Source organism: Gallus gallus, chromosome 3, assembly GCF_016699485.2.
Source record: "Gallus gallus isolate bGalGal1 chromosome 3, bGalGal1.mat.broiler.GRCg7b, whole genome shotgun sequence".
Classification (NCBI taxonomy): domain Eukaryota; kingdom Metazoa; phylum Chordata; class Aves; order Galliformes; family Phasianidae; genus Gallus; species Gallus gallus.
In genome coordinates this window covers 44,270,072-44,295,548 of record NC_052534.1, presented here as the reverse complement: position 1 = coordinate 44,295,548, position 25,477 = coordinate 44,270,072, and the positions used below count along the sequence as shown (strand labels likewise).

At 36.6% G+C, this 25,477-nt stretch overlaps 1 protein-coding gene across 3 annotated transcripts in view; it reads right to left on the bottom strand.

Annotated features, from left to right (window-relative positions):
- Window positions 1–25,477, bottom strand: part of PARK2 (parkin RBR E3 ubiquitin protein ligase) — a 680,874-nt gene that overhangs the window by 545,899 nt on the left and 109,498 nt on the right. For all 3 annotated transcript variants that reach the window (XR_005858705.2, XM_419615.8, XM_040698150.2), the window contains exon 2: window positions 11,501–11,664. Coding sequence is in view for 2 of the 3 variants with exons in the window: in XM_419615.8 (XP_419615.4) it covers window positions 11,501–11,664 (164 nt within the window). In the remaining variant the exon portion in view is untranslated. The remainder of the gene's footprint in view (window positions 1–11,500; window positions 11,665–25,477) is intronic.

The following is a 25,477-nucleotide window of genomic DNA, read 5'->3' as shown; positions in this document are numbered from 1 at the left end:
ACCAGTGTCAGAAGATTCCAGGTTCACAGAGAAAAGCTTCACTAAGAAGGGATCTCCAGAATGAGATCCTTCCCCAGTGGCAGTGAGCCTTTAATGAGGTCTAAGAGAGGCGCGGCCAGGCTCCACCCCTCTGGTCACACACAAATTGCCTTCACCTGTGTTCCTAGGGCTGACCAGGTCCTTTCCCCAGGTGCTCAATCAGTGGTTCAGGATATGACTTAACAGTTACCATACAGCATCTTTTGAAATGCCAGCAGGCCAATACCATTTTTTAAGAGACTGAATGAAGCTACCATGAAGTGTCCAGTGACAAAACAAACCTCAAAAGGACATGTTCTCAGTCTAGGAAAGTTTATGCCTCTCTCATATCCTCTCTTTTCTAAACTCCAGTGTGCCTTCTCTCATGTAAATATCACTAGAAAACCTAGAGTTGACTGATAGTATCTGATACAATATCACAATTGCAGAATCATAGAGGCTGGAAGAGACCTCTGGGGATCATCAGGTGTGAACCCCTAATGCAGCAGGTTCCCTACACTGGGTTACACACAAAAGTACAACTTTAAAACTGTGGATTCTGGCCTTACTATGAGCTACTACACATCCTGCAGGGCTGTTACTGCTTTCTGCTGCTAGAAAGATTAGCTCTAACTATAAATACACAACACAATATAGCACACTAAACTACCTTACAGTAGAGGTAGCGTATCTCCCAATGCATGGAAACAACAGAACACATGACAGTTTCCATAAATGAGAACTCAGTTTTATATTTCATCCTAAAGTTCTCTCAAGTTCTATATCCCATTTATTTATCAGTAGCGATTTTTTCAATATTTTTTTCTTATGGCCCACATGAATCTACAAAGTCAATACTTCATTTTAATAGGAAAATAAGTTTTCTGAGAGATTTGAATTATGTCAGGAGATAAGTAATTCATAGACTACTTTACAGCTGGCATACATATACTAAAAGACACATGGAGATTAAATCCTGTGGCTACTTGAGGTATGAACCCATTCTGTGTCAACTCTCCATTTTCTTGAGGGGAGACTGACTTCATGCAGTGCTCACCAGTCAGAAATGCATCAATCCTTCAGAGAAACAGGACAGTGAACTTCTATTTGCATTCACTTAAATAGATGAGATCAGCAATGAATTCCATCAAAAATGAACGCTTCTGGGATGCTGTTTTTATTACCTCTGCAGTGATAAAGGATAGCATTTACAGAATTGTCCTCTAAAAGCAAGTTCACAAATCATCGCAGGCACATAGTATAGGTACTAATACAGTAATGTGTTACTGCATCCAGCTTCTCCACCCTCCTGAGATCCAAATTAGCACTCTAATTCCTAATTAGTCTAAGTGCTTACCTAGCTTATAAAGCCAACATTTCTGGTTGTTAATCTGTCCCCAAAAATCAACATTTGCTGGATCAACTTCCTCAAATCTTGCCATCTATAAGATGCTTAAAACTGCATTCAATTATGCATTCCATAATTCTTCAGTTGCCACGTTGGATCATAAAACAGTAATTATCATTAGCTGCCTTTATTATAAATGGTAACATTGAGTATTTTGAGCTGTTTGGTTTTTTCTTTTTTTTTCCCCCCTATTCTTTTGAAAGTGTGCTAAATAAAGTATCAGCCCTTTGAATTTTTTAAAGAGATCTCCATTTTGCCCATGATAATTTTTTTATTCTTATTCAATGCTATGATTAAGTAGTCACCTAGATAACTCAGTGGGTCTTTCACTAAGGTAGATTTCCACACATTATCATATTTCTTTTGAAGGCAATAACATATGCTCTTATTTTAGATGCCGTGCCTTGAATATAGTTCTCTTTACATTCTCTTCAAGCAACTTTGTACTGCAAATTATTTACCATACTGAAGATTTCCAATTCCACTGCTTACTAGATAGTTTTGAAATGATGTCTTTAAACATCATTTGCAGTAGTTGCTGTCAGTTCATATATTTGTGCAATCCAGCTCCATGGGTTTTCTTACTTTCGTAGACATTTCTAATATATCTTAACCTTCCACCTTACCTCGGGCTTTCTTTCCTAGTGGGAGGATCTCAGATGCATTCTGAACCCTGCTGTATCAGGATTTCTTTAGTTGATCACCTAGTCTCACTTATATAATGCCATGTAAGTAAGCATAACCCTCTGTCAAACCTTTCAGGTCTACCTGTTTCTCTAAAATTCCCTTCTAGCTTTCTGAAACTCAGTCTGGAACGTTTACATCAGCACAGCATATATTTCTACATGCATTGTTTCTTCCTTCCATTATTCTGTTGCTTTGTTGCGTCAATTCTTCTCTTTCTCTCTTTTTCATACTTAATATTCCCAGCAAATACATAATATTCTAAATACATGAAAAATGTATTTAGACTGAGAAAACTAAGAAAAGTTTGCACTACTGTTTTCTGCCCACAAAAGTTACATAAATATTACATTAAAATTCTAGTACTAAAAACACGAGAACCTCAATACATCCAGAAGAAAGGCACTATAGTTTTCACTGTTAATGAAGAAAAAAGGAACAGAACACTTTCAAAAAGAATAAGGTTTCCAATAACAAATAAATTAAAATAGCCAATTGGTTACAAGTTGACCTTATTCTCACTGAGAGATTTTTTCACTGTAAAATTCTGCAGATAGAAACATTAGGATGTTTTAAAAATGGTTGATTCTTTCTCTCTTGATGCTCAGACACTACACATGCATAAGCTGTAGTAATAAACACATTGCTATAATGTAAGTGGTAAACAAAGACCCAAAATCACTGTCGAGGGAAATGAAAATAGTGCAGGAAGAAAGGTTATGCAATGTTAGTTAAAAAATAAAGTAGGTATTTTTTCCTGTACTTAAACATACTTGCATACAATTATCTGTTTTGTGCTGACAATATGCTACATACTGTGAAAGATACAAACAAACAGACTGCAAAGTTAAAGATGCTAAAGTAGTACAGTAAAAATATGTTTATTGGATAATTTGGAATGAGCTATATAAGAAACAAATCCAAAAGTCAGAGCTCTGGTATATCAAGCATACCTAATAGATGACAATAAAACTTTTATATGTTTCCATCATGCTGTTTTATGTCAAACAGTTAATACGGAAAGACCGTGTTAGAAATGTTTTTGAAGCTTAAAAATGTTTTATTATTGGTATCACTTCTTTTATCTCATATCTTCCATAAAAACAGCAACTGTGGTATCACATACGTGTCTTCACACGACACGTAACCTCATCAACCAAAAAAATTACCGACACTCAACATCTTTTCAAAACAACCTAAAATAAGGTGAGAACTTTTGATGTGTTATCATGCATACATATACAAACTCATATGCTGATATGCGTGAAGTCCAGCATCTCAGATTACCTGTTTTCCTGCCATGAATAGAGCTGCCTGAAATGAGACGATCCCATAAGACCCTCCCACTACCTGAAGAAACCTTGGAGTTCTATAGCCTCCTGCAGATCTGTCAGTTTCTTGTTTAGATACAAGATCAGAAAACAAGGAGGTCAACAGTACAGAAACATCATCCAACAGGAATCACAAATCAGAAATGTCAGCTCATTAGCAGATAGAGCTGATCTACAAGACAACTTTTCTCCTTTTATTGCATACACCAGGAAACAGAAGAAAAAGATTAAAAAGAACAATTAGTTTTGTAAGTGGGTTTAAAGGATATTGGATGGAAACAAGGTTTTAAAGAGCTGGAATTGATTGGGAATGGCAGAAACAGAAGCAGGAAAAATAACATGAACTGTGGGAAACCAATATTAACAAAATAAATAGAAGCAAGGAAAACACTGATTAATTCATTCACAGATACTACTAAGCTATTCCTTATCACTAAGCTAAGGAAGAAGAGTCACATTGATATTCCTATGTATGAATGTACAGCATTTTATGCCAGCCAGGAAGCTTTCCCTGTACAGTAAGTATTTTGATGGGGGAGAGGAGAAGGAAAGAGCCATGTGCTGGCTCCAGGAAAGTAAACAGTAAAACATTCACCAAATCAACGGAGCCAATGTTTTATATGGAGAAAAAAAAAACTGCTCTGGATATGAAGAAAATGGCAATTATTTCATTTTTGGGACAGGTACTCCTGGTGGTTTTTACTTAATCTAAATGAGGAGAGAAAATTGCTCTATTGGTCTGCTCATTAGTGATTTCTATTTATTTTCTAACGGTTCAAATTCATTTCTTCATCAGGCTTTTATAGTTCATAAGAGTAAATTTATGGAGGGTTACTCTAATGAAATATATACGTATAAAATTATACACCTAACTTTACCTCAGTAATTTCTACAGTAATTACCTTTTCTTTTCCCCTCTTTAAACCTGTGTTAGAGTTATTTTTTCCAATTATGACCAATGTTCTTTCCTTTAACAGGGCATTTGAAGTCATTATGCAGCAACACTTTTTTGCCTTTTTAAAAATTCACTTATTTGTTTTTAAAATCAAAGCCGCTCCTTGCAGAAATAGAGATTCATTTAAGATGAAAACTCTAATCAGCTATGAAACAAATTTTCCTTTTACATTTTCAATTAAAATAAATGCAAAAGCTTGAAAAACAGAAATAATAGAAGGAAAACCAGTATCATTTTCTAAATATCTATGTGACCCTGACAATTACAAATATGAATGCATTACAGATGATTAAGACTAAAGCAAAGATAATATAATAGCAAAGGACTACAGTCCCTATTTCTATTGAGGAAATATATTTCCATTGGTATGTTATCTGTTATTTACAAGATATTTGCAACACTAAAGTTACCACCTCTTCCTTGCAGTGGCAACAGTGATGTGTAAAACAATCCATGTTCCAGACTGCCATGTAGAGCTACGAGATATGGTTTAGTGGTTTGTGATTGCAAGGGTAATGGGAGGACAGTTGGACTGGGTGATCTTATAGGTCCTTTCCAACCTTGAGATTCTATGATTTCTATGAAAGCAGCATGCAAGCTTCTGTTCAACACTGTTAAAAATGCATAGTATTTAATGATGGTTACTGTGTTGAAAAATAGCATTCTGTAGTTGAGAACTTATCAAATGCTGTTAGTGAGTTCTTTATTGCCGTTGCCATAGAAATGAATAGAAGGCATTACTTTCAGAGCAACCTTTCAGAGAAAAATATTCCATTTTCACTTTGCTTTAAAGAGAATTAAAATAGTTGTCAATTCTTTTTCATACTTCAGTTATAAATTAAAAGCTATGTAGCTTATTTGGATCTTTCCTCTTAATGTAGTCTATCAGCATAATTAATGACATGCTTTTGAGGAAAACAGAGGAAGAAGAAAGGAGATGCCCTTCTTACTCTTGAACTTCTGCTAATTCAACTGTAGTTTTTAGTAATGATGTGTAATAAACTAAATACTTTTTCAACAAAGTAATTTAGAATGGTCATGGAATTAAGTGAGCTGACCTTTCTTCCACTGTCATGATTTAGGAAATCAAGTTATTACCCATTGCCACCACCACAGTAACTCCAGCTTTAAGTTTTATTTCTTATAGATTTTCACTCCAGCAATCATGGCAGGTTCAGAATGGAAAGTGTACAGTAATGTAGCCATAAGAATCAGATTATACCCATAGCAAGAGAGAAAGATTCTAAAACTGCACAGCTAATGCAAGTATCAAGGTAGAAAAATTAATTATCAAGTGTCCTTTTAAGATAATCTCATTCTTAAATACTATATCTTTTGAAGAGCTTCGGTGGTTTACTGGAGGAGTTTCTTATCAACACATTGTATTTGGTGCAGCTACTACTGCAGTTTCTCTAACACTCTCATGAAAACCAACTGCTCTTTCAGATACAGATTTCATAAAATTCACGTAATGACCTCAACGTAGAGAATTTTAGATGCCTGAGAGAAATGAAGAAAAATTAAAAAACAAAAACAAAAAACATCTCCCACCTGAAATCTTTCTCACAGGTAAGAAAATAGTTACAAGGATAACAGGATGCTATGGAAATTAATCCCATAGACTTCAAACTGACTGAAACAATGTCACCAGCAATGTTACTCCAGGGAACCATGAACCATATTTAATGAACAAGATAGAATTAATCTAGTTATTCAAATCCAGATACTTCTAGAAATTAAATAAAAGCTCATGCATAGAAAACCATGTCATACTTCCATATAGTCAGCAGAAAAACCAAAACAGTGTTAGAAGAATCCAGAAGGTACCAGCACGTCCATCCTAGATGCCTCAATCCTTTCAAATGTGACCCATTTACCTTCCAGAATTAACCAAACTATTTGAAATTAATTTCTCTCTTATTTGGCTGTAAGTCTGAATATATCCCATACTGCCCCATTTCCAGGAAAAGCTTCATGTCGAAAGAATAGAAAAGCAGTGTATTTAAATGCAGAATGGAAATACACTACCAGGCTAAAAGGTCAGTTTTTAATGTACTCAGAGGTTTCTTTGCTGGAATAATTAAAAAGCCATACATCCTCTTGAACAGACATGGGAAATGCGTACATCTGAGCTGGACCTGACAATTTCAAAACACACGTGGCTGTTGGTATTTTCCACATTCACGATGGGCAAGAGTAAAGTATATAGATAACAGTGTAATCCATCACAAATTTTGGAAAAACTTACTACATAGACTCTGTTCTCACATAAAGTCAGTCTACAGCTGTCAAAAGAATGCAGGAGTGATCAGTACTGTTATCTACTCATTTAGCAAAGTCGGTTTTATCTGGAAACATGGATGGCATGTCTAGATTCCCTTTACTACTATGATACACCTACATATTTTTCAGGTAGCATTTTCTGGTTTGAAGTAGTACAAGTTAGCTCTTTCAGCCTTACAAGTAAGAAGATCCGCAGGTAGATCAGATTGACTCAAGATATGCACACACAGTCATTTCATCTCTTTGAATTCCACATAGGGTGGTTGACTCAGGCATTCTGCCTGAGAGCAAATCTCTCCAAACAGCATTTACATAATCAAATGTTGGCTCCACTGTTTTCTATAAGCCTCCAAACTGCTAAATATAGAGGATGTTTTTTGAGTGATTTGGTGTCTTGTATACAGAACTGCAGGATTCTGTAAAATGCACTATTAATTCTGTATTCCAAGGTGTCAGTTAGATTCTCAATGTTCATGGGTTTATAACTAACATCAAGCACACGGTTTCTTGCTGGTTAAGAACATATTTTGCACTTATGTCACCAAGTTTCTGCTTTGTACTGAAGTCAGGAAATCTAAAAAGTACTGGAAGCTCTATTATTCTGAGTTGTGCTTTGAAGTAAGAAAATTGCCATACACTTCCTTGCACAAGGCCTTTCCAAGATACTCAGTGTTCCATTTTTCACATACCTGTTTCTGCTAAGCAAGTTGTTTTGATGAATATCTACTGAGATCCACTGTCACAAGGAGCTCTGCCTGGCTTTGAGCTTTTCACACAACAGCACTAGATAGGGCTTTCAGTAGAACCAGATGCTTTCTATATTGACCTCTAATGTCTACCATTCAGAAACTGCTTCACAACAAAGCATATCCTTTCCAAACCACTGTCAAACTTTAGCACGCTACAATTATTTATAGCACCATTTCCATAGAATCATAGAATGGCCTGGGCATTTCCCCCCCCTTAACATTTCTCTTTTTCTATCTTCTGTAGAGGTGATCATCTATGTGATCATCTCCCTTTTACTCATTTTCAGTTATGCTCACGAACTCACACACCAAAATTTATTAATAGTTCTAGTCATCATAGTTCTTCTTTTTGAACACACGTATAAATAACATTAGGAAAGCATCTACATGGATGCATGTAGTCCAAGACAAATTCACAAGAAGCTTATGACCCAAGGCTTGAAACTTTGGCTTCTGCCAAATACAAGCCCTCTCTGATTTGGAAGCTTCTGAAGTGAAGCATGTGCTAAAGCCAACTACTACTACTAATCATATCCTTAGTCTTCATCTCCTTAGTCTCAGAGAAGTGTATTTTCCATGTTTACCTGACAGAAGGAAAATCATATAAAAGAGATGGCATCAGACTGGGAAACAGAAGACTTAATTCTATCCCTCTTTTGCTGACTTTAAACAAGTTATGAATTCCCATCACACTATGTGTATGAACTATGCCAGACAAGGAATCTCTCTCACTTGTCGTTTGCAAAGTTCCTCCAAACAAGTGGATTCTAATTTCTCCCAGAAAAGGCAAGCCTACATTAATATAATACTGCTTCTAATATTAACATTAGTAAATTTCAAGTAAGTGCACTGAGCAAAATTGGGTATCAATATATATATATTTTGCTTCCAGAAAGCTCAATCAATTTGCTATTCTTGGAGGCAACAGCAGAATTTCTGTAAGCAGCAGTCACCTCTCATTATAATATTTCAGTGTTCCTGATACCCAACCATCTCCTGCTTATTCCTTTGGTGAATTTGCTATGATTGAGTTCTTTTGCCCTTATGATTGACATAAAAACTCTTACCAATGTTCTCATGTACTCATGATAGTCTTCTGAAACAATTCCTACTTTGAGTATGTATTAATTAATTACTTCTATTCATTCCAAAGTGAACTGTAATCAGCAGGGAGCTCTTCATCATTCTTCAGAATATTTAGCACCCTTAAAGTGACACCACTTGCTGTGCTTTTATGAAGCAGTTTATTGCTCTAATTCCTTCTTATGAGATCCAAATTTTGCAAGTCTCATTCTTCACCCAGTCATTACCAATCTTTTCTTAGCATGGCTCTAATTTCACTACTTGCTCCTTTGTCACTAGCAAAGATACCGATCTCCCTTGTGTACAGTTGAATCATTGTCTAATCTCTCTCTCTGTTTTCAAGGACAAAACACCAATCTGTGCTACCAAATTAAATGCCTCCACACATTTCACTCATGTCATTCCTAGATATTCTGTACTGTTGTTTTTATCAAATTTTTCACTTATGTAAAGATCTCAAATTGGCATTTTCTTCCTTATTTCTCTCTATTATTTTTCTCACTTATTTCTCTCTAATATTTGTCCAGTCAGCCTTCATTTCTCTTCTACAGCATTCAGCTACCATGAAAGATTTTTCCACTCTCTCTGAACAGGAAAACAAATGTAGCTTTCACATTTCCAGTTGTGTTCTGTATCACCTGCCTGAGATCCCAAAGTAGCTGTCAAGCCAAATCTAGCAGTTCTGCAAGCTGTGAAACCAGTAAACTTTGTTATCCTGGAGTATCTCTTATATCCCTGCCCCACACTCCTAAGATTATCCCAGCTTTTCTCTTGTCCTCTATAATCTTATCATCTGTAATAGTCCTCATTGCAAACCTCTAAATTCTCCCATAGTATCCTGGGTAAGTAAGCGCAAAAGTAATTTATAAAACATGAAAGGAAAAAAATGGTCTAATTAGAAATTCTAAGCTACCATAAAATAAAATAACTTAAAAGATTCAGCTGTGTACAAATGTATGTTCTGTTTTCTTAATCTGCATGCAAATCATTAGGTCTAGAAAACAACTGCTATTAATTTTCTTGTATGTGATGTTAACTCTGAAATTACAGATGCAACATAAATGCCAGCAGTTAGTATTTCACTAGCACACAAGTTTTACTAGCACTTAGTTGCTTATGCAAAAAGCCCCAAACTGCCTTCTGTAGTTAAACTCAGATATATCAAACCATCTACCATTCTTTTTGTGTTGACGATTTCCACAATGAATACATGAAAACAATTAAAATAATTAAATACAATGAATAAAAATGTTGTTGATGTTGATATTAATCACTGGATTATGTAAGGCACGTAAATACACAAATACACATTATGCCACCTGCAAACATCTATTTTGCATCCTATCTGCTTTAAAAACTGAAAGTCACAGCAATGAACATAGATCCAGTTTATTAATAAGTCCTGGCTACACTTGATAATTCTGGCATTCCTATTAAATAAATTAAGCAAATAGTCAGCAGGCTTGTATAAAAAGCACGTTTTAATTTGCATGGCAAAGCGTTGTGTGCTGTAACTGGCAGCAAATTTGTTTCAAGGCCAAAAACTTGTTCGATGTCTTGTGACATAAAACAGCAGTAACACCAATACCTACAGCTGGTCAGGAAACACTAGGTGGTTCAGAAGCTTAGGACAAAATAACACAGACACCCAGATCTACCAACTGGCATCTGACAACTTCTACAATTTGTATTTATTTTTATTCTTATATGTAAGAAAATATACATAAAAATTTAAGTGAAACATACCACAGTTTACATCATGAATATATGCATCAACACTATCTATAGGTTATGCGTTGCACACTGACAACAGTTCATATTTCTGTTTTTTTTTTTTCCTAAAACCTTTTGCAAAATAATAAGCATCTTAACCACAGAGAAATAGGACGTGTCATTAATACAGTAGTGACCTCCTGTACCCAAATCCATTTTAATTACAGAAATACTTCTGAAACATGACTGCCAATTAATATGAAATACTTCTGCCTGTGAGGGACCTTTTATATAATCACCTGCAGCAGTAGAGATTGTGTCTGCTATTTTGATACAACTGCAGAAGGATAGCAGTTTCATTAAGTCAGTAAATTCAAGTGCACTCTATTCAAAGGCCTTTAGGTTTCCCTATGTTCCTAAATGTCTTAGATATGTGATCTTATGCTAACCCCTTTCTGAATGCACTCTGAAATTCACATTCACTACTCACAGGATAAATAAAAACATCGATAAAGCAACTGTGGCAGTGCTGGGAAGAGTAGTAAAGAGAACAAGGAAGAGAAAATTGAACCTATATTTCCATGCTTACTACAGTTCATCACAGATGAACAATTCTGCACTTATTAAACTGAACAGCTACCTAACCTTGAGGAGCTGAAATTCAGATACCCACTTATAGCCATTCTTCCACACTCCTTGCTGCTCTTAGCTTCACACATTTATGGGCTTGGTGGTTTGGAGCACACTTCTGTGGGCTTTTTAAAACTGGAACCATCACTCCAGCAGTGCGTTCACCTGGGTATGGCATGCGGCAGCATTCACAACAGCAGCAGCAGCCCTGTAGCTATCCTCCAGGGGTCACAATTGGGTTACAAATTCTATAGAATGTGCTGACCGTGCAGCCTGATCTGAAGCAATTTATTCACATCCTTCTTCATTAAGATTCAAATGGAATAAGTAAAATAAAAATTGAACAGATACAGAAATTGTGCATGGCTTGCTTCTGTAGTCAGTAAACATTTATTCACTAGGCACAGCTCTCTCTCGTACTCTCTCTCTCTCATATTCTCTCTCTTTCCCTATCCTTCCTGCTTGCTGTTTTAATGCATAATTAAGAAGGTCAGAATTAATGAAGCAGTGTGGAGTAAAGTTCAAGGAATCCCCAGGCACTATTTATTCTATTAGATCTCAGGAATGAATGTCAGATTGGCAGCATTAGAGGCAGAGGCAGCAGAGCTGGCAGCAGTCCAGGAGCAAAGCTACCACAGAGGCTTACCTGCAGTGTTAGGTCGTTGCTGAGCTCTCTTCCTGCAAAAATCACCCGCAGCTCATCAGCTGGAACTCCCTGTCGCTGCGCAACCGCCTCCTTCAGCTGGAGGATGCTGGCATCCAACCCAAGCTCCACTGGGAAGCCATGGCTGGAGTTGAACCTGACAAACACTGAAAAAGAGAAAACACCTTTTAAAGCAAACATTTCTCACTGCCTATCTGTATGAGAGGGACTACAAAGAGGCTTATCTGTCAATTTCAGAGAGAGCTATTTTAAGAGAAAAGCTACTAACACTGTAGCGTATCATTTGGAAAAGAGGAACCGTATGGGATTTCCCATCACAGAATAGTCAGTGACCAATAAACAAAAGCCATGTGCTTCCCCCAGCAGTGCTATAAATTGAAGAGAACCATCAGAACCAAAAGGGACCCATCCAGGCAGCAGTCCAGGCAACCACTAAATATTGGAACAGATTTTTGATCCACAGCTAACTAACAGACACAGGACACACACTTTCTGTGCCCCTTGTGCTCTTCCCTGCTGCATGCAGAACAAATACATGCAGAAAACTGAGTTTTAGAGCTAAGATACACAAGATAATACTAGGAAAAACAATTGACTGTTACACAGTAGAGCACGGTCACATAAATTGTTTCCCCACAGATATAATTCTATGGAAGATAATGATGGAGAGAAAAATCACACGCTAGCAGAAATGTTTGGGAGTGTTGTATTACACTGTGGTCTTTTCAGAGTTCACTAAAACATCTGCAGTACATAACTCCTGCCGGCATGTTCCTTCAGTGCAGGAAATCACTACTGCACTCGCCGTATCATTTTTAGAGCTGCAGAGTGTGGTTTATATATCCTGAGAAGCCTGGCAAATAAACTCACGAGCTTACAGCCATTCAGCTGGCAGAGTTGTTTTTCACAAGGGTGCTGAATGTGCTCATTCAGCCCATGACCAGGGGAACAACTACAAGAACTATGCAACAGGAAAAGCTTGACTACACCCATACCACTCACTGAAGCTGCATGAACAGTACACTCAACCCCAGTGGGCTGCTTCAGCCAATAAATAGCTCCAGTGGCAGAAAGCAAAGGAATTAGTAAAAAGTAATATAAAACAATAAAATCATTTGTATCAATTAGTCACTGGATACCTGACATCTGAACTGTTTAGGTATTGATTGCAGTAACCATCCCTCTTAAAGATTTTTCCATTCCCACTGCAATGTTTTAACTGAAGATGTACTCCTCTGAATTTTTTATGACTGACAGAAGCATAAATTCAGAAGTGCTCATACAGTTTGAGGAAAACTATTTTTAAACTGACAATACAATCAATGATTTTCCAAACACAAAGTCTACCTGACTACTGTAAAGGAGTCAAATGCTTTAAGAGCGTGCAAATGTAGTTGAGACTGAAGCCAATTTTTTTGCTGAGCAATGAACGTTGTAAATATTTGCAGTTTCACATCTTTAATATAGATTTCGCCATTTCTGGATAATCTTTAAGGGCATATACCAATATATATGTATGTATATAGATATATATATTTTTTTTTTTACACAAGATTTTGAGTTTCACATTTGGAAGCATCCTCTAAATTTACTAAAATACAGGATAGGATTGCATAACGCTGTGTCAGGAGGAGTGCAGTACATATGCCCTACAATGTGTTACACAGTCTCCTGCAGTACATCTTGTTACTGGGTTTGATTTCTATATAAAGATGTTCTGGAAATAACTGAAATGTGCAATTCTTATATTTTTCAGAAAAGCGAGTGGATTTTGAATTTTATTTTGATTGCAGTTTGAAAAGTGAAGGGCAAAATAGAGGACAAATGTAGTTCCAACTACTGAACACTTCCCGTATTCCCAGGAACACTCAAAATGCTCAACTATGAGTAACATTATATTGACTGATAGCAAAATATATAATTAAAACAATTGGGAATATAATTCATTTATCCTCTAAGGTGGGACTACCTACGTGCATACATATATATATATACACACACACACACACACACACACTCACATACCCTTGCATCTGCATACGTGCATTTCCAAGTACTTACTCCTATCTAGTAAATAATGTTCTTTTTCTTTAGCCTTATGAAAACCAATGTCTTAGCTCTGCAGATCAAACATGCTGATAAGTGGAAAATGCTTGATGAAGTAACAAAAAAGTGATGGGGAATTTAAATGAGTTCCCAAGTAGTAGTACTCTCTTTCCAAAGACATATATATTCAACACACTCTTTGCATGCTGCAGCAAAATTGTCAGATCACAGCCCAAACCAATGGTTTGGCACCACGTGAGAAGGCGTGCATAACCCAGGGAGCTCAGGTGCAAGCAATGCACCTGAGTAACTGGAAGGGGTGGAGCCTGGAGCCACCCCTCCTCATCCTCATTTCAGAGTTAGAAGCTGAGGGAGCACTATCTCTGCAGATGGAGATCGTGATCCTCTCAAGCCATCACTGGTTGTTGGAAAGGGTGAGACATTTTTTCTTCTTTATTCTGTAGTGCTTGTACCCTACTAGGAGGTACAGTCATTGCCTTCTTTCACCATACACAAGCATAATGCATGTTCTCCATCAACAGCTGCCATCCCTTTCCCCATGCATGTTTACATTCATCACTAGGAGGAATGGTCCTCCCCTTCCAACATGTACAACAAAACAGAGCATCCATCTCACAATTTTAATACAAGCATGTTTTCCCAGCAAAATGTCCTACTGTATGTTTTGTACCAGGTCCAGCAGTTGCAGACTGACAGATGTACATACAACAAAGTTAACCACGACTTCATGAATTAACAGTCATTGCTAAGCCACGATACCTGGCTGCATTAGGACTCTTCTATCATTGCAATTGTAAAATAAAATGCAGTAATGTAAGCCAGCTTCACCAGCCACGGCAGAAGAAGAGCATTCGCAAGTAGAGCAACTCATTTAGCTAGACTATTTTGGTTTCCTCTCATAATTTGTAAATTACCTTCACCTTACAAATGATTTTATGATGTAGTCACACACAGAGAGCAACACAGTAATCAAACATAAACAGCGTCTATAAAACCTCATCCTTAGTGAGGTTATTTCTCTCCTTAGCAAAGGATAAAGTGTCTCACAGAAGCATCTTTATTTCTAGTTAGTGCTAAATGAATATCATAAAGAGCGTAGAAGTGTTCCTTAATTAGTAACTCAAATTTTTATATTTGATTTCTGTTTTATATCCATTTTAAATAAAAGTCATGATTGACTTTTATTCAGACAACTATTTATGACAAAGCCATATGGGAGAATTCATAATTATTATAGCTGTACCTGCTATCAGTTTTCTACAAAGTTATGAATAGCATGGAATGGATGAGTAGGGACTGGGCATTCACAGATTTAGACAGCATCAAGCTGAACTGGTAGGAGTTAGGTTCAAAACGAAATGTTTCCTCACGCTTGGGAACTCCCTGCCAGAGAAGTGGTAAATGCAAAATGCGTAGCTTGGGTTCAATGGGAGGAAGGAAACAAATTGGGATATGGCATAAGCAGCTCAGGAAACTCTTTACTGAAGAGTATAACATATACTAGTACAAAATAGCTTGCACATAGGTTTTCAGCTTAAAGGACTATGTCTTCAAGTTACATGCTAAGCCAAAGAGGAATTTCCCACTGCAAGACCAGTAAAATAAGCTGATAACAGAATAAGCCTTCCTCCTCCATTTTTAGGGGAATATTCGTGAGATGTGAGAATATCAGCTTTCCTCATTCTCTTTCTTGAGGCCTCTGCTTATGGTCACTGTTGCAGACAATAATACATTGTATTAAACAGACTCTGAAATAGTATGACAGCTCTCCTGTAGATGTCATGGATTTGCATTTACAGACACAATGTTCACAGAATGCAGTATTGAGTGAAATCTAGGAAGCAGACAGATTAGATCTACTCTATTCTCTTCCTCTTTCCCACTACCAAGTAATCCAAACCTAGACAAGAACCCACCACTATCCTTTTTGCCATAACCACGCGTGCACATGCAGTTACTTTCCTGTATTACAGAGCGCAAAAATTTAAATTCAGCAATTCTCACAGTAACCTAATTTTGTTCTATGAAGCATGCCTCTTAATCCAAGAGACAAGCTAAATTTGTCCAGTAAATTATTTCCTGTGAATGATTCACTCAGTTCTACTACATCCAAACTCTCTTTAAAGTTCAAGGAATGCATAGCTAGCTAACCGAACACTGCAATTATGCTGGCACTTCCTTTAAAAGTCTCTCAAAAACACTATTTGCCTAGCTATTTCTGTCCTGATTCAGTGGCTGCTTGTGTCAGCACAAAGCAGCCATGAACTTCCTTGATACAGAACCAAGTCACATTTGTGTTTCATTTTAAATGCACACGCACTGTTCTTTAATGTCCTTATGTGTGTGTAAGAGTATTCAAACTCTACCCATTTCCACCTATATGCTACAGCTTTCTGCTCTAATAAAAGGTATTACATTTAAAAATATAATATATACTCCTCCAGCTTTTAAATTACCCATCCTGTGGAAGAATAGGCCTATATTTTTGCAAAGAATGTGTGAGTTCAATGGCATTCGTAAGAGGTCAGAAAAGCCTAAGTAAGGCTTATAAAATTATTGCAATCATTTTAAGACTGTAATAGGGACTGCAAGGTGGAGAACACAAGAGTGAGATTCAATTCTTAACATTTATTCTCATTTGCAGCTCCCCAAGAAATTTAACACATTTGTCTTAATGCATCTACGTTCTGTTAGATACTGGAAGCATTACTTGACAGCTAAAGATTCACTAACACGAACACACTAAATGTGACAGCTGTTATACTTCACTAAGAAAGGAGTTTTCTAAGCATGAGCTTTGTTATTTTTTTCAGTAGAGGACAAAGGATTACCAGCATTTAAATTACAACTACTGTAATATAGACAAAAATGCTACAGATATGTACCATTGGAACTGATAGAAACGATTAGTTCCACATATAAAAAAAGATCAGAAGTTCAAGAGCAAAGTATACATATCCAGCTATCTACACATAGAAATTTAACAAAAATACAGGCTTCAAGAGCTACTACAAATAAAACCAGGCAAAAACCTCAAGGAAGTAAGTTGTCACAGCACCAGCCATGGTTAATCCAATTATAAGTGATACAGCCACCTGTGCTGCTGTAGAGAAGGGAATGAAGCCAGCTTCACCAGAGAAGGGAAAAAATAAGAGAATCACAGAATCACCCATGTTGGAAAAGACCTAGAAGATCATCTAATCCAGCTTCCCTCCTTCCACCAATATTTTCCCGTTAAACCATGTCAACATTACACTATGTACAACATCTAAACGTTTTGTGAACATGTCCAGGAATGGTAACTCCACCACCTACATGAGTACCATATTCCAGAGCCTGATCTCTATTTCAAAGAGAGTAAGTTTTTCCTCATACCCAATCTGAACCTCCACAGCCCAACTTGAGGCCATTCCCTCTAGTCCTTTGCTGAAGAGGGTTAGTCCCTCCAGTGTTTACAGGCCTATCATTGGAATTTCTTAGTTTTTTGATGCCTAATTTCCTTGGATTTTACTTTTTTTTTTTTCTTATTCCAGTACCATTATAATTACTTTTCAATTTGTTTTACAAGAGGCCCAAATTACATTATAGATCAATCACAAAGCATTCCATTTTAAGAGTGCATTCTGTAGCCTGTCCTCCTCAAGTAACTATCCAAATAACCTGTTTCAATGAAAAATAGCCAACTTTTCAGCAGAAAAATAAGCTTCACTCTTTAACAGAGCCCATGGACCTACTCCTCACCTTTAAATGATGGCATAATCTACTTCTTCCTACACTATTCTTTCAAACCATAGGCATAATCCTGCTCCCCTTTCTATCCCAAACCAATATTCCCACCTGTAAAACTGCTGCAACAGCAGTAGCAGACTTGCAAGTATGATTACTCTAAAAAAACAATTCAAGAAGACACTTCTCAGGGCCCCTGGGTACACAACTAACCCCAGCTTCTCCCTTCCTTATGCTGACCGTGCCCACACCTCCAGTCCCACTCCATTGGGCTGTCAGCCCCTGCCTCAGAATGAGTGGCAGTGTCCTTGCTCAGACCAATCCATTGCTAATCCCACCTCAGCTTTCAGATGGACAGGAACCTGACCTGGTACCCTACCCTACTGGATCCCTAGGCTGCCCCTCACAACATGCTCAGCCTCACTCACCTCCACCTGAAGCTCTCCACTGCATTACCCCCACAGAGCAGCCCCACTCTGGCTACTCCTAAGAAAAATCACAAAGTAATAAAAATAAAGACAAAAACTCTTAAGTTGTAGCAGAGCCAGGGGAGGTGCCTCAAGTTCTAAACCACCAGTGTGCAAGAGAAACAGGTGGGAGGTGGGCTCCTGTTTCTTGATCAAGATGTAATTGGGACCAGGTGGATGTGGGCAGGGCTAGGTTTGCACAAGGTGCACACCCTTGCTGCTGCTGGCACAGCTGAGCAATCTAAGGCCGTGGTGCAAAGAAAGGTGTCTGCTGGCTGCTTAAGGCTGTCTGTGGCTGTTATGTTCAGCTTGGCTGCACTGTTTGCTTCTGCACTCACCTGAGATCTTTTTGTGTCATTTCCAAAACTCATGTCATGTGAACTGCTGGAAAGAGGGTGAAACGTAGGGGGTGTGACAGAGTGCTCAACAAAATGATATCTGCTCAGCTGAAGATCCACCTGAAAATGCCAGGGCATCTCCCAGGCTGGTAGTGGTTCTGTGAAGCAGAACTGACTGTGGCTAGCAGCCTTATCTGCCACCCTGCTGCACAGCCAAGCACCAGGGCTCTCATAAAGCCCAGGGGCCGGGTATGGGCACTGCACTGCTGTGTGGCTCTACAGAACTTGGCTTCCCACCTGCCCTGTGGGGCCAAGCCACTGCCTTTGTCCTAGGTGTGGATGGAGCATAATGGCTGTAGCTTAGATTCACAGTTCCCTGCCATTTGCTGAGACTTCAGAGTTGGCAGAATGCTGAACCATTGATGGCTTTGAAATCATTTTAATATGTCCCTGCCTTTTAGTATTTGAAAAACGTGTTTTATTCCAAAATGTACATCACCATTTAGTAGCTTGAAATTCACCCTAATGGTCCTTTTAGTCTGACAGGTTTAAGTTAAATTCTCTAATTCTCAAAATTATACCCCTAATTGACAGATAAAAATCCCAATTAATCTAGCTTTAGAAAACTTATTTTATATTTGCTGCTATGACAGTTAGAATTAACCCTTTAAATTAAGAGATGTATAAATCAATGGGTTTTCTAAGAAACTTCCAATTATATGATAGAAATGTGTACCCCATTTTTCTTCCCACTTACAGAGGAAAAAAAAAAAAAAAAAAACAAAACAGTTCCTACAGTTAAGCTTGAGGATTTGCCACATTGCGAAGATAATTTTGTTCTGAGTTCTTCAAAGCTCTTCCTCTCTTTTTTAACACCTACTTTTGCTACCTAGCTCACATGTAAATAATCTTACATTAAATACATCTAAGTCCCTGTCACAAGAAAATACACAGCAACCACTATTGTCAGGCATAAACATATGACCTGAATTGACTGCCAAAAGTAGTCTGTCATTCCTACCCTAAAGCTGCCGGCTTGCTAGAAAAAAGAAACACATTTCAAATATCCCAGTGTTGCATCAAATTTGTATAAACTCAGCATATTAGCTGAACAAAGACTAACTGTACCTATTCAAAATACGCTCTGTACTGTAATTTATAATCACCTCTTCATAATATTAAATGTATCAAAGTGGCGTGTGCAAAGATGTATATGTACATATAACGTATATATATATATATGTATAAAATCTCCATTTCTGAATTTTGTAATTTTTGTACAGAGTGAAATCCTTCTTCACTGAGAAGCAGATATGAATTTGTTGAGTAGGATATAAGTTGGAACTCCAGTAGTCAGTGAACAAAAAATGCTTACTGGACACAGGAACCAGATACTATTATAAATAAGAAAAGTGAGAAACTCCAAACATAAGAAATGTCTAAATACAGTAGGAGACCTCAGATTAATAAATTGTGATGCATACAGTACATCAGCTGAATACAGAGGAATAAAAGTGGAAAACATTTCAGATACTGTAAAAGACTTTGCTTCATGGTTGGTTGTGAGGTTTTTGTAGTTTTTGTTTTTGTTTTTTAATCAACTCTAAGCACAGCTAAAGCCTATTTACTGTGCTTCTGTGTATATATATCTGTGTAATATATATTACAGATATGCACACCAAATAGTGAAGACCATGTAGAGCTATGTTGTGACTCAACTTTAGGGTATGCTTTCTGCCAGATAAGGATAATTAAACCACTATACCCAGTTTAGGCTGTAATTTTCCTGGAAAAGCACATCTACATTAGCAAATGTAATTCACTGAAGCCAAAAGTTTCGTGAGTACATTTCATTTCATGAGCATTAAAGAAAATGATTTAAAATATTTTTGACAAAAGCAAGATCTGCATAAATTAAAATGTGAAAAAAAAACCAACAGCTGAGTTGATAAAGATAGTATGAATCAGTTTCTCTTTACTGAAGTGAAAGTTTATTTAAAACAATTTTTAAGTTATCACTTTCATTTTTCGTAGATAAAATTTTCCCCAAATAAACAGAAGCTCACTGTTTTCATTAATAATATATGAAGTCAAAATTTTTGAACAAGCAAAAAAATAAATCTACATTTGATTACATGTGATTTTCTATAGATGGTGGATATTCTGCCCTACATTGGAAAAGCTGAAGCTTTGTGGGAGGCAGTAGTACCTTTGACAACAGGTAACAGTGCTACTATGGTATATCTGCATACCACAGTACCACATATTCTCTTGCAAAAATCTTATTTTGCACACCTTATTTCCACAAGTGGAAGACACAAATGCACCATCATTACTGAGGTATCTGAAGAAAATGCAATTTAAAACAAGAGAATATATCTTAATTTTGAAAACAGATCAAGTGTTATGATTCACTTGGTTCTGATCAAGTCTTCTAGCTCTAAAAGAAAAGACTGTAGGCCAATATTAAGTTATTCTTTTGGAATGTTCCTTTTGTCAGGAACAATTATGCTAAAAAGGCACGTGTAGTCTTCTTTGAGATTTGCTCATTTATAAACCCATTTTGAGGCCTAAAATAACAGGCAGTCTTTTTTGCTGAAAGCAAACTTTTTTCATTCTAACTATGAATATTCCTATAAGAAGATCCATCTCAATTTCATAAACAACTCAACACTTCTCAAGATTTCCTTTCTTTCTGATACAAACAGGCTCACAGCTGCAACCAATCACTGCTTGTGCCAGTGCATTTGTCAATTAGTTCTAAGGAAATCTCCTAGCACATAAGGCTCAGCTTATGATCAGACAGGAAATTATGGTCTATTATGCAATTTTATTCTGGTCTGTGATTGACTGCACAGCAAAGGGCCACTCAGTGGCAGCCTGTGATACTTTCATAATTTCATAAAAGCAGATGGTGGAAATGTGACACCAGTAGATCAGAAATACTGAATCTAATAGACAGTAGATGAAGTTTCTAGAAATAAAATTGAAGGATTTCAACAGATAGTGTTCCTTTGCACTATTGACATTACAAACTCTATGGTGTTTTCAGATACAGTGGTAGTCAGCAAAGTTCTGATAAAAAAATGTTCCCTTTCACGCTATTTAGACATGGCCCTGTTGGAGCATAGTAAGGATGATCAGAGGGCTGAAGCACCCATCCTAGGAAAACAGTATGAAGAGGACTGGGGTTGTTCAGGCTAGAGAAGGCTCCAGGGGGATGTGACAGAAAGCTGGGGAGGGACTTTTTACAATGGCTTGTAGCGACAGGACAAGAGGTAATGGCTTTGAACTAAAAGAGGGGAGATTTTATTAGACAGTAGGAAGAAATTCTTTACAATGAGAGTAGCGAGGCACTGGAACAAATTGTCCAGTGAAGCTAGGCATGTCCCAAGGCCAGGCTGGATGGGGCTTTGAGCAACATGAACTAGTGGGTGGCAACTCTGTCCACAGTAAGCTGTTGGAACTAGGTGATCTTTAAGTTCCCTTTCTACAATTCCATGATTATTTGCAAGAGATTAGTAATTAAGTAACCAGTTTTCAGGAAAGCAAAATCAGAGGGAGAGAGGAGCAGGGAGAAAAAGGGAAACAAAAATATATGCATGAGTTGTAAAAAAGAAAATAATGTCAAATGTCAAACCACATGATCTGTTTTTTGCAATTTTTGTAAATGAGAAAAAACATTTCTCATAGTGGAGAAAGGAATTTTCATCTGTAACAAAATTACATGCAAAATATTTTGAGCCTTTGTTTATTCATGGTACCACATATGGTGGTAATTGCAAAATAGCAAATATTTATTGTCAGATAGATGAAAGCCTTATTTCCTTTCTTGAAAAAGAAAATCCAGAAGACCTAGCATATGTCTCATGATTTCTAGGTAATTAAAATAAGTCACTTTAATAGGAGGGTTACTTCGTTAAATTTGCCAAAACAGTTACCTGGCTTTTTTTTTTTTTTTTTTTTTTTTCTTTTGGCCTGTGATTAATTTAATTGAAACAGCAGCAGCAGTTAAACAGTTATACTATGTTAGTGAAACAGCTTCATTGCCATGATAAATTACTTCTCTGAGGATATTACTTACAGCAAGCAGAGAAACCTAAAGTGTATTAAATCAAATTAAAAAGGGAACTTTACCTTTCTGAAACCAGCATTTTTATGTGCTTTTCACTCCTGAGCCTCACATCTTACTGAGAGGTAGGAAGGATTTCTAAAATTATAAAGGTTTCTGATTTTCATAGGAAGTTATAGGAGCCTGGAGCTAAATCTGGGAAAGTGGTGGATTTGGGATATCTTAAATCTTCACTGGTGGTGCTCTGGCTTGTCTATGAAATAATGTTCAGCCCTTTCATCTCAAAAATACTTAGGACTCAAGTAGAAATATATGCCTTGTAAAAAAAGGGCAAAGATCCTGATTTAGCAAAGTGGTAAATCTTTGCTTGAAAAAGCAGGAAGGTCCAGGAGACTCCAGAAGCCTGAGGCCTGCATCCAGAGAACACTCACAGGATAGCTGCTGACGAACACATAAAGGATAACATGAAAAATATAGTAAAGAAATTCTGGGTCTTTTTACTGCCCAAATAAACTACAAACCTAGAATTCTGCAGTTCAACTGATTTAATGGCTAATAACAATAATAGTAACAATAATAATAATGCTTGCATAATACTTCAGCAGCCCAGAACATTCCTCTGCGTTACTACATTGGAGGTGCCATTAGGAGAAAGTAGGCCCAATGTAATATATCGCTGTTTATGTTACAGCTTTGGAGGAAGAGTTTCACCTGAACAGGGAAATCTCAGGAGTCTGTATTATTATGAGAAAGGTTAAACACTGAAACAAATCTTTCTGGATTTAGAAAGCTTTCCATGTACAACTCAGCTGCAAAGCTCATCACACCGAGGAGGAGCATTAGCTTGCTATTCTATACTAATGGTACTGATCCAGGCCTGGGCACTAATACTTGATATCACTCGGTCTTACTCCATCAAGGCTAGCCTTAATTGTTAGTTGGAGGTATGTTGCACCACTTTCCACTGTTGTGAGAAACATAAGCACTTATGCTCAAAAAAGCGCAAGGTGAAAAACACAACGCTAACTTCCAAATGATAGAGGGCAAATATTTTTGAGTGGTATGCAAAGGAAATAGATCAGTCCAGTTCCATATTCAGTTCACTAAATGAATGGTACTACAAGTTCTTTGTCACAAAATAATATAAAAAAGAAGAGTCTTTTGATAATTTTGAGATTTTCATTAAATAGCTTTCTATTTACGCACACCATTAAAAACTAGATCATCAGAGAATAATTGTGCAAGAAACTGCTGTTTTAAAACTGGACCCAGAAGCAATATAGTTTATATAGTACGAAGTATCCTGACCTCATGAACCACATTGCAGAAATATTTGATGATCAAGAGCCACAAGGTTCATTCCATGTATGTTGGAGGACAGATACAGTGGCTGCTCTATGGGTGCTACCATCCAGAGGTAGGAATTTACAGTGGCTTTCCATGGATCCCCACATCTCCACTGAAGGACAGACTAGGACGTGTAAACAGATCCCTAGTTATTGACAGCCTCTTCAGTTCTTACTGGGTCCCAAACTGTCCAAAGCTGTAAATGATTCCTATCTATTTAAGGAACAATAGAGTATTTATTCATGATAAATCTATCGAAGAATGAACACAGCTTAATTAATAGAACAGAAAATGTTTGATTCCAGTATAAAAATTTATTCAACTAACATTGTACCACTAAAGTAGGCTTAAAAATATAAAACTATTTTGCTATATTATTACCATCTGGCAGAGAGTACAGAACTTTGGATGTTTTAGAATATATCGCATAAATATTTTGCTCACAGATTATAAGTAATTATAAACATGAAATCATAGCTTTTTTTTCAGAAAGCATTGTTAGTTCATTAAGATATTAAAAATAATCACTTATAGGAATTTTTAATATCATTTTCTTGTATTTTTCTTTTCTCAAGTCTGTGAGAGATTCATATGAATTTATCAGATTTTCAGCATATAAAAATATATGGTATTAGTCTATGGCTTTGATAAAAACATTATTTTTGAAGTGCATATCAATGGGTACTTGATAAAGAACTAGAATATTACAGATTCAATCATGAATATCAGATGGAATATAGTAAATAATTGATCCAAGTATTAGAATAATATTTAATATAACAAGTGAAAGCATATTATGGGACTGTCAAAAGAATTGGCACTTTGATAAACTGATTGATTTTCCAATATTTTAGAAAATTTCCATGCAATAAGACTTCTATTTCAGGAACTCTGTATGTAACATTCTCTCTCTTTTTTATTTTTATTTTTATTTTTTATTTTTTCCTCAATAACCTCCTTTTATTCTTTCAATGTAAATTTGACTTTCAAAATTTAAAACAAGAACTCAAACATTGGGTTGACATCCCAATTCAGGATTAATTTCTTCCACCTGTAATTGTATTTTTTTTTCTTCTCAGGTTGGAGAACACATTTCCTGAACAGATATGATAGAGACATACTACTTTGTATTACATAAGAAACATACCCTAAAGGTTTGCCTTTGAAACAACAACACAAACAACAAAAAATGGTGTAGAATAAGGGAACTACATGTGACCATTATTTTATAGCACTTAAAGAATTTTGCTTCTCTCCTGTAAAATATAAAATATAAAAATATAATTAAAATATAATAATATAATAATCATATATTTAAAAAGCTTTACTCGTCAATATATCACACATGCTAAATAACAAAGTCAGAATTTCATAAACTAGAGAAGAGAACAGAAGTGAAAGCAAGCTCACTATTGAAATGTGACCTTTGGTTCCTTTGTTCTATCAGGAGACTTATTTCAGTCTCTTGTCTTGTCGCTGAATAAGTGATAAGGGAATTATTATCAGTGTAAGAATTGATCATGTTAACTGTGGTTGTAACTGGAACAGGTCTTGCTCTCCAAGTAGCATTGCTTTGTTCAAGACATCATAACAGAGTAAGTTAAAGTCCTGTCAGTTTTTTCTCCTAAGGTAGAGCATAATTTAAAACGATAACTTGTTGGGAATCCTGATCAGAAAGAGGTAAATTTTAATTTCTTTCTTGAAAAAATTGTACTGTCTTACATTTTGTTTCTAGATAATGGAAGCATGCATTTTGTGACAAAACAGGCCTGCTCAAGCAGGCGAATGATCAGCCAGCTCTCAATCATTGTCACAACTGAGGGAGTAACTGTGGTGTTTCCAGGCAACTGTTGTTTGCAGAAATAAATCATAGCAATACCAAACTAACACTTGGGAAGTGACATGCAGCTATCCATTTGTTAATTTTATATACATATACAGT